Source organism: Plectropomus leopardus, chromosome 8, assembly GCF_008729295.1.
Source record: "Plectropomus leopardus isolate mb chromosome 8, YSFRI_Pleo_2.0, whole genome shotgun sequence".
NCBI lineage: Eukaryota > Metazoa > Chordata > Actinopteri > Perciformes > Serranidae > Plectropomus > Plectropomus leopardus.
In genome coordinates this window covers 11,789,674-11,800,408 of record NC_056470.1, presented here as the reverse complement: position 1 = coordinate 11,800,408, position 10,735 = coordinate 11,789,674, and the positions used below count along the sequence as shown (strand labels likewise).

The following is a 10,735-nucleotide window of genomic DNA, read 5'->3' as shown; positions in this document are numbered from 1 at the left end:
CTGAGAATTTGCAGCAGCCGGGGTTCGATTCCAGCCTGTGGCCCTCTGCTGGGTGTCATTCTCCCTCTCTCTCCCACAGTTCCTGTCATTCTACAGCTGTCCTATTAATAGAGGGAACAATCCCCCAAAAACAATTTTTTTTAAAAATTCCAAAAATATAGTTTCTGTCAGATGACTAACGTTTGAAATATTTATCAGAGCAGCAAAACATAGTTAGAGTTCGCCATCTAGGCTCTGACGTCATCACTCCCTGCAGATATGTTTACACAGAGGTATTGGGTAGTGATGAGCAAAACATCTTGAACGCCCGCAGTCGGAGCCTATAGGTGGATGCTGAGGTGGTGGTGGGGCTAAAAGAATCATGCAATACTAGCGCAGGGCAGCGGTGGTATTGACAGGCAGAGGGAGAGTTGGGAGATTGTTGCAGTTAAAATAGACCTCCAAATTAACAGCTGATTAAAAACAGAGACCTGCTCCTCTGTATTAAAAAAATGGACTGAAAGCCGTTAAAGAAGCAGTGGTAAAACGTTCTGCAGGCGGACTGAAGCCATGTGTGGAGGCTGAGCAGGCGGGAAAATGTCCAGCACCATAGGACAGTGTGGGTATGGGACCCGAAATAAAAATCTCTTTACCAATTGTGTTTCAAAAGCTAAAAAGGTCCTTAAAATCCTCTTTGGTCAGCTCACATGTCATCCGGGTGGCACAACTACATGGGCTATGGAGGAGGGGAGTGAGCACAGCAGCCCTGGTGGTTTGTCCAGGATCATGATCACTGGGACTGTGTCTCCAGGGAAGCAGTGTGTGGCACCATTGAAGGACCAGGTGGACCTGACTATGGTATCTCCAACAATAATGGTGGTTGGAGTGAAGAGGGGAAAAGGAAACGGTGGTTGTGAGCTGTGTTGACAGCTGGAAGACCGGTCGGGGTCCTAATTCTGTGTCCGGCAAGGCGGGAATTGAGTTGGAGCTGCTGTATCGCTGCGAGGGGGGGCAGCATCCCCCGCCAGCCTGGGATGAGGCAGACCTCTGGAGCATGGCCTCCTTCTTCTTCATCTTCCTGTGAGCAGAGGAGGTTGCTGAGGAGGATGATGGCTGTGATGAGGGTCATCATTGCGGTTTACCAGATGTGCAGCCAGCCTCACTATTGCTGTCAGCCACCAGCAGAGAGGGGGCGAGGGGATCCGCGGACGCAGTCTTCGAAGATGGAGCTGCGGCTAGAACCGATCGGGCCGGAGAGCTGTCAGAGAGGACAGCGGCGTGGTTGGAGAGGCTCAGTTGAGGGGGTGAGGCTGATCTAAGTGAGCCCTTGTTACGGCCGTAGACAACCACCTTGGCCCAGGAGGACTGGTGGTTGGGTGTCAAACAGGAGGACAGCCGCGGGCCCGCAGCGGGATCCCAGAGAGCAGTGTCCAGTTTGAAGAGACAAGTAAAAACACCTGAGATTTAAAAGTATAGTTTTAAAAGCGCAACTTCAAACTGGATAAAAGTCCATTTAAAGTCACATTTCAGACAGAGAACCAATGTGCAGCTGTCTGCATTCTACAGTATGACTTTTTTAAGCCATTTTCAACGAAACACTATAATATGACTTTTAAATACTATTTTGATGACAAGCTATAGTATCACTTTTTTATGCTTTCTTTGACTAAATAATATAGTATGGCTTTTTTATACTAATTTGGATGAGTACTATGTACTAGTACTATGACTTTTTTTATGCTATTTTGGATTACATTTTTGACAACATATACATGTATATGTACATATACATATACACATACATATACATACATATATATTCTTTATGTAACCAGGTAGAAGACTCATTGAGATTTAAAATCTCTTTTCCAAGAGATTGACCTAGTCAAGAGGGCAGCTTAAAACAAGGTTACAACAATAAATACAGAAAGACAAATACGACTATCACACAATACAAAGAGCAGGCACAATTTCCAGTTAAAATGCGAAAAGTGCAATCATCAAATTCCAGCTATCATTTGAGTAGCAGTCACACTGACCAATAAGTGACCATAATACTATTCTATGATACCTTTGTTTATATTGGGACAACAAGGTTTACTTACTTTTTACACTATTTTAGATTATCTAGAAAAGTATGACTTGTTGATGCAATTTTGGACCACATACTATACTATGACTATTTTATGCTATTTCGGACGACATACTATACTATGGCTTTTAAATACTATTTTGGATGACAAACTATAGAATCACTCTTTTATGTTTTCTTTGAGTTCAAAGAATAATTAAAAGTGATTTAACAACCACACACATACTCACATACACAGTTTCCTGGGTTTCAGAGATAGTTAGATATTGAATTCAATTACAAGGTTACTTCCAGTATGACCTAAATCTCTCTTCACAAACCCAGTAACTTAATGCATTCTGTTTCCTTAATTGTTGCAGCTAAGTTGTGCCACTATCTGCTCTGCCATATTATGTTTCAGACTGTCATCCACGTCTTAGATTGAATAGTTTCTTCACATTATCAATATTGAAGCACTGAATCAAAACAGTGCCATGCCATTAATGTCAGTATTGCTCACACCTCTACATACACACACATTGTCATAATGAAGTGTGACCATAGTGACCATATACTCGGTAGTTAACATGTTTAAACATTGCATATTTTTTATTCAGACAGAAGGATACAAAACAGACAAACTTCATGTTTCCTAGGAGAGATAATCATAACTGAGTCTCTCTAAGATGAATTTGATGGGAGAGTGTGAGGGCAGAAGCAGGAAAAAGGGAGCAAATTAAATGGATAGCTGCTGTATCAGCCATTCTGGCCCCTATGTGTAGGAATTCCCAGAAAGACATCAATAAACTGCTTGAGGCAGTGGCAGCCAATGAAGAGGGGCTTCAGCACTGTGACATCACCATCGTACTTTAGGTTCTCAGCACATGGACACAGTGCCAAGCCCCACGCCTACACTGGATGTGTAGGCGTTTACCTGGAGAGAAGAGAGGATTATACAATGGGATTAACGTTGTCTTTATATAATTTGCAAGTGTCTGTTAGCAAATTAAAAAACAACTTTTGAATTTTTTCATTTGTAACATGTCATAGTATTTAACCTTGATTTAGTGGTACATGCTTCAGAAATAGAAGACACAAGATATCAACAAGGAGTTTATCCAATGAGTAATGTTAAATTCAGCAAAAAAACTTTTCCTCACCTTCCTCATCCTCCTCCACCCATGGGTGGAGGGGTGGGACCTGCACCGTGGTTTATTCTTCCCATCCGTCTTCTACCACCAGGGGGACCTGGAGGACTGAAAAATTAAGCAACATAGAAAAGGGAACAGAGTTATAATGCTTCTTTTATAATGTTTTAAATGTGTTTTCTTTCCCCCTGTTGTTGTATTTCAATGTTCTGTGTGAAGCACCTTGAATTGCCTTGTTGCTGAAATGTGCTATACAAATAAACTTGCCTTGCCTTGCCTATAAAATGAGGTTAAATGTCTTGAATTTGACATAGTAAGTTCTTTACTATTGTTTGTCATTTTCTAGCTCATATTATATATTTAAAACTGAAGTGCAAAGGGATGGGCAAAATAAATGAGAAACACATTCTCCTCCTGAAATACACGTTACTCACTGTGCTGCAGTTTTCCCTCAACTATTGTCGTGGGTAACAGGTACAAATATTATTTAGGGCTGTCAAGCGATTTAGGAAATTAAACTAATTTATTACATGCCCTGTGATAAATCTTAATAAATGCCATACATATTTTTTTTCTGTTACAGTATTAAAAAAAAATCAATTCAGTTGAATTTGGCATATGAGTGACTCAATGAATAACTGAATCATTTTTAGTATAGTAAATGCAAATCGCTGAAGTTTCCACTCACTGTCAATGATACGTGCAGCGACACTGAGGTAACTGTGATTGCTAACTGAAGTCCGGTGATCCCCAGTCAGCGCAATACATTCAGCCCACGCCACGACATCTTCTTCTTTCCTTTTTTCTGTGACATAAAACTGCTGGATTTTGGACACAATTCAGTTTGCGTCTAAATGCCTGGTCAAGTGTGGCTTGACAAAGCTGGCTGCTAGGGCTAGCACTAGAGGCGGTGTTAGCTCGGACCTCTGGGTTCGCTGCTAAATGCTTTGCGTTGAGGTGATATTTTAGGCTTGAAGTACTCCGATGGTATGAATATTCATGTTAAAAAGTCACTGTGGCCTTCAATGATGCACCACGTCAGAGGGTCAGAGGGCACCACAGAATGCAATTAATCAGCGTTAATTTTTTTAACCTGCGGCTCTAAGGTTCAAACTTTCCTTAGATATGAACCATTTTTAAATAAGATGCTAGTTACCAGTAGTTTTCATACATAGATCCAAAAAGACAGAGAAAAAAAGATGGACACATATTACACCCCAATGTGTTGCAAAAGACTTCTAAACTGATATAGTACTAGTAGTACTTCTAACTTGCATGCGACCACACAGAGTACACACCCACGATCAGATAAGGTTACCATCAATGTTTAGGATAGAGAGAAAAGAAGGGAGTGTCCTGTTAACAGTAGAGAACTGACTGTATGCCTACCCTCTGTTATCAGTGAAGCGTGACGAGCCACAGTTTCCATCTTTTGTCATGTCAGGGTGAATCAGTGTCTTGAAACTGGTGAGGACAAATAAGATCAGCGTGGACAGCAGTGTCATGTGGTGATACAAACACATTGTTTCACGTAATTCTTTGGTTCATGTCGAAATATCTGAAAAAACACATGCCATTCACTTCCACCTCAGCAGCAAATGTCAGCACACTAATGCCCTACTTTTTGTTTTCCTCTTTATCCAACAAAACATTTACGAACAAGGCAGGTGTAACACTGTTAAAATCCATGTGTGTCTGAGTAATGAAAATAAAATAAAACATACAAAATAAATTTAACAAATAAGCCACATTAAGGAAAACATTTTTTTGAGAATTAGGTTGTAAGAAAAAAGTTTTACTATTACAGAATACAGTTGTAGCTTAACGGGAAAAAAAGGTGTAATTTTGCAAGAAAAGGTCAATTATATTACAAGAATAAAGTTGCAATTTTACAAGAATAAAGTCCTAATTTTACAAAAATTGGGATTATAATATTCAGGAAATAAACATATTGCCAGCAAACGATAAAACAGGTGAGAGCACAGGTAGCCTCCTTGACAACCACTGTTCCCAGTGCCGTGCTGTGCCCCACAGTCAATCGGCCAACGGATTTTTGTTTTGAAATGATAAAAATCAAAGTGGATTACCATTTAGAAATAGGAAGACAAAAAACGGCAAACAATCTGTTTTCCGTTTTGGTAATAAAAATCAGAAAATGAAAAAACAATCTGTTATCTGATTTACTTTGATGTGCTTATTAATGGAAATTGGGAGTTAAAATATGTGTGTTGAAAAAATTAATTTTGATATTTAATTTGTCTGATTTGTTGTGATCCAGAAGTTTCTCATAGGAGCTGACCTCTACCCCGGGGTTCCTCTCTGCTTCACTCTCGGCTTATATGAGAAAACTTTTGCCGTGAGGAGAGTGGAGACCCCTGGAGAGGAGGGTCCCTGTATCATCCGTGCATTCATTATTCAATTCCATCTCAGTAACTGAAAAACAAAAAAACGAATGAGAATTTCATTTATTTGTTTTTCTGTATAAACCAAATATTGAAAAAGATGTTTGTTTTCTCATTATCTGCTTAAAAGTAAAAATCAACTAAGCAAGGAAACAAAATAACAAGTCAAATTTGCGTTGTTCTTTATTTCTACTTTTTTATTTTCTTATTTCTGATGGTGTCACTCTGCTGCGGCTCTGTGCTTCACGCATGCGCCGTCAGGAGAGTGACGCTCAAAGTTAAGGACATGATGGTGGTGAAGATTTCAAAAATAGTTCAGATCATACAGTCATCAGAGCCGTGTGAACAAACTGGACGTACGCCTGGTTGTAAAGTCCGACTGGAGCGAAGAGTTACGACCAACTGAACGTTTTGACTGGTGCAGCAGTTAGACTGAAGCCTCGTGTGTGTTGCGCCTGGCTGTAACTTTTACGCACTGTATGGAGCAGAAAGTAAAACAAGTATCCATGGTAGCGAAAGCAGCACACAACCAAAAACAAGCGACGCTGTATTGAGAGTATTTTCAATGTGAAGTTTTGTTTGAGATCATCTAACAGCCTCTAACCGCACTTTCTGACCTGAACAGCTGACAGGTGTCGTGAGAAAAAGTGATTGTCTGCCAGAAACTGATTGCCATCTGAAGGAGTGTGCGCAGCCTGTTAAAGCTGAATATCTTCGTATTCATGTCTTCAGCTAATCTCACATGGATCAAACAGTCGTAGCATGTAAATACACATAACTTTATGTCTGTGGTAAGAGCATAGGTATGTCTTTGTGAAAATTAAATGTTTCTTTCAACCCAATTTTCACATGTTTGCGATTTATAGTTTGATCAGGCGTGACATTTACGCAATCACAGACAATATTGTTGTTCCTGTTGTTTGTATGTGTTTAATATGTCTAATATCTCGTTTACATTTGGAAAAAAGTCTATCATACTTTACGGATGGGTGATGTAAAAATAAAAGTATTATCTGCTAATAAAAGTGATTGCAGCTGCTATCTGTTACTGAGAGGTTGTTTCTGCCTAAAAATGACTAGAGTCAATTCTTGGGGGTTTTATTTGACTAATTGTAATCACTTGTCATTTTATTTGTGTAAATACATTTAAAGTGCCAATGCAATGCATAAAATGCTAATGTAATGTTAATGTAACACATTGACTATACATAAGTATCTTATACAGTCCCACTTCAAAGATCCACAACGATCCATTTAATGAGATACACAAGATCCTCCTCATTTTTTGGTTGTGTGTTGCTTTTGTTACCATAGATACTTGTTTCATTTTACAGTTTATGGCTGCTCCAAACTGTGCGTAAAATGTACACCCAGGCGTACGCAAAGATGGTGACCTCGGCTATGGTAATATTGTAAATATGTTTGAAATCTTCTCCATCATCATTTCCTTAATTCTGAGCGTCACTCTTCTGATGGCGCATGCACGAAGCCGCAGCAGAATGACACAATCAGAATTAAGAAAATAAATAAAATACAGAACGTAAATTCAACTAGTAATTTTGTTTTTGTTTCCTTGTTAATTTGATTTTTTTTTCTTTCAAGCAGATAATGAGAAAACAAACATCTTTTTTTCAATATCTGGCTTATACAGAAAAACAAATAAACAAAATTCTCTCTTGTATTTTTGCTTTTCCAGAAGGAATTGAATAATGAATGAATGGATGATACACGGACCGGGGAGACTTGTTGTAGCAGCTGAATTCAGCCAGAGCTAACCTGCTAACCCAGTGAGGGCTGTCACAGTGGGCTGGTGGCCAGCAGCAGCGCTGGGTCTAACCACTGGCTGTATTGGAGCTGCTAGTGCTGTTAACTGAAGGACTGTCTCTGTGGCTGCTGTCTGCTCCCCTACTCACGGAGAAGGCTCAGGTGGGGCAGAGGGACCACAGTGGTTGCCAAGGAGGCTGACTGTTTTAAAGTTTGCTGGCAACATGTTTGTTCCAATAGTATGAAATCGCCTTTCTCATAAAATTACGACTTTATTCTCATAAAATTTTGAGTTTTTTATTTAAAATTATGACTTTATTCTTGTAATACTGAAAGTGTATTATCATATTTTTTTTCTCACAACACTGACTTCATTCTTATAATATTTATTCACCAGAAAAGTGAGTTTATTCCCGAAATTACGACTTTATTCTCATATTATGACTTTATTAGAGTACATTCGTAAGAGTATATGAATGGTCCTCAACTTGAATGAAATATTTGTATATTCAAACTCGATATTTTGTACAGTCTTGCACTTCTTTTTTTCCCTGGGATTTACAGTGTAGGTACAATTCATTACAGAAAACATAACAAATGAGTGGGGTGAATAATGTGTTATTCAGAGGATTTTCTTGCTTCCCTACTGCCCCAAACTAGAATGGTGACCTTGTTAGACATTATACCTGCGAAATACGAGCACGGTTCTATGAGTTTTAGAAGCAACAGGTCAACAACAATAGACTTACTACAGGCCGAAAAACTCCACAGCTCCCCAGAACAGATCGACCAGAAAGGACAGTCGCCATGGTGACTGGGACCTGCTGTCCAGGACCTGACCTAAAAAAATGAGAGAGGCATCAGGGATCAGGTGTTAGTGGACGGGAAAATGTGAGAGGTTATTCACATTCAAAGCAAAGAGTGTGTGTGCACATCCGTCTTAAACCGGCTGTACCGCTTTAAATTAGCATTCACACAGGCTATCGGTTATCCGAATTTAAAGGCAAGACACAACACAGCACGGTCTACACCCAATGCAGTACTACAACTACTGCTAAAATGCTGAAGAACAGATACAACGCTAGAAGATACCCTCTTGTCGACGACTTTTTAGATTAACTCAGTTATTCGTGCTACGCAGAACCAGCTAAGCTAAACTTGCTAACTAGCTAGCTGTTAGCTACATTTAACCCAGCGCTCTGCTACAACTGCACATTTCATGAAAGTGTTTTAACTTAAAACGTTCGACAGATAAAACTATTTAATAAAAAAAATGCAACATATTCATTTATAAGATGAGAAAACGGTGGGAAACACAGGACAAACCACTCACCGTTAGACACGTACACCATCCTTTAGAAAGTAACAACACAGCTGAGCTGTGTTTACAAGTGGGGCTGCACTTCCGGGTCAGTGTGGCGTCATTCTCAGACGCGCATGTGCAGTCGGTGTGAGAAATGAGTATTGAGATCAAGTTAATTTGAGACAGCCCTGTTTTTTTTCTTCCCTCATTTATTTGTATTTTATTTAAATACTTTTATTTTGTTGCATTGCCATTGTTTATAAATGTGTTTTTATGTCTGTTTGCTTAAGCTGAGACACAAGTTATTTGTTACATAAAATAGCAAACTTTATGGAACTTTATACCTATAGTCCACTATAGCTCAGAGGCAGTTATTTTACGTTTTACTCCATTACATTTGTCCGACAGCTTGTTACTTTTCAGATAGCACTTTTTTCATAGCCTTAGAATCTAGTGAAAACCATGGATCCATATTATTTTATGAGCTCATGAAAAGTTGATTTTTCCGAGAGAAATGATTCTCACAGGACGGCAGCGCTTCAAACGTGTGCAGATTGAGAATATAATGCATTGCTGTAGATCGAACAGTAAGTAGTTAAAATAAATTTAAAAAACAACAACACATACATAAATGCACCAGAACTGTTAATCCCAAAACATCACCCCAGTAAAACACAAACAGATCATTTTTCTGCAGAGCGCGTTTACTTTTGAGACTTCATAGAGTACATTTTGTTGATACGTGCATACTTTTACTTTAGTGATAGCAGGACTTTTACTTGTAGTGGAGTGTTAGTAGCATGTTATTCTCATCCTACCACAGCTGAATTGCAGTGTGCTGTCCTGAGAGACATTTGGTATACAAAAGCAAAGATATCATGGGATGGATCTGATGATTTAGATTTAATACCTTATACTGAAGCTATCAATTATCACTTAATACATCTGTAGCAAAAATTAAGAAGTACCTGATAACATTCCCATAGTTCCATTGCATTATGTCATTTTGCAATTTATAAAGTAAATAAATGTGCTTTATGTGCACCAGGCCATAGGTTGCTGAAAGAATTTCAAACCACTGCAACTGAACGTGAATTAGGGGTCAACAGATTATCAGCATGGCCAATTATCAGGGCCAATATTTGGCATTTTGCCGATGATCTATATTGGCTTTTTTTTTTTTAATGATCACTGATAAAAATAATTAACTAAAAAGTGCAAAGAAAGTGTCAGCAACTTTTACTTTGTAAAACCTCAGGGAGCTATTTTTTTTTTTAATCTATTTTTAATTAAAATTTTCACTTAACTTTATAAAAATAGTTGCTACATTAATTGCAACATTTGATAAAGCCATTTAAACAAAGTTTTGTGTTGATGTTATATTCCAAATTCTACATATTGCCAGAAAGATTTTCACTTTTATTGGAAATGTTTATCGGTTCCAAATATTGGTTACGAGTCTTGTAAGTCTCTTAATTTCTAATAATCAATATCGTTATCAGCCCCCCCAAAAATAGTATCAGTTGACCCCTAAACATGAAAGCTTGAGAACCCTCGACTGAGCCACCAAATATACCGTAAATTTCTTTACCCTTAATGCCCTTATAATGGAAAATTACATATATATTATTTTTAATTCCCAACCAGACATGTTAGGAGACGCATATTATCGAGACCTACTACTGAGGACCTGACATCCTGTTGAAAAAAAAAAATCAAAAAGTCAGCTTCAATAGTTACTTTTTGAGACAGTGGAGTAATTTTACAGTATTGTGGCCGATGCTTGGTTTCACACATTTTCCACAAGAGTTTTTTTCTGATACACATAACCTAAAAAAGGCCAAGCTTTATTATACAACTACCCATCAAATATGGTATAAAACAGCAGATATCATCTCAGAATGGCTTGGAGATACAAGTCAGGATAAAACTACATTTTATGATTCATTATCTGTTTTGAGTCTAAAGTTTTTCATTGTCATTAAATATAATATGTCTGTGGAACAACTACAGTTTGGAAAATTTCAACTATTTAGACTAATTCTCAACAGTCTGCTTTTAAATGTGC

General features: G+C 38.3%; 1 protein-coding gene across 2 annotated transcripts; it reads right to left on the bottom strand.

Moving 5' to 3' along the window:
- Window positions 1–3,206: 3,206 nt before the first annotated feature.
- On the bottom strand, window positions 3,207–8,782 carry selenok (selenoprotein K). Of its 2 annotated transcripts, none has more exons than XM_042492094.1 (4): window positions 8,698–8,782; window positions 8,114–8,204; window positions 4,588–4,662; window positions 3,207–3,306 (listed from the first exon to the last, which is right to left on the bottom strand). In XM_042492094.1, exons 1-4 carry the CDS (start codon window positions 8,714–8,716, stop codon window positions 3,207–3,209), a joined length of 285 nt encoding a protein of 94 aa, XP_042348028.1. In that variant the 5' UTR covers window positions 8,717–8,782. The 2 variants fall into 2 exon arrangements, with proteins under 2 accessions (XP_042348028.1, XP_042348029.1); XM_042492095.1 differs by having other exon boundaries at window positions 3,209–3,306.
- Between the last annotated feature and the right edge of the window lie 1,953 nt (window positions 8,783–10,735).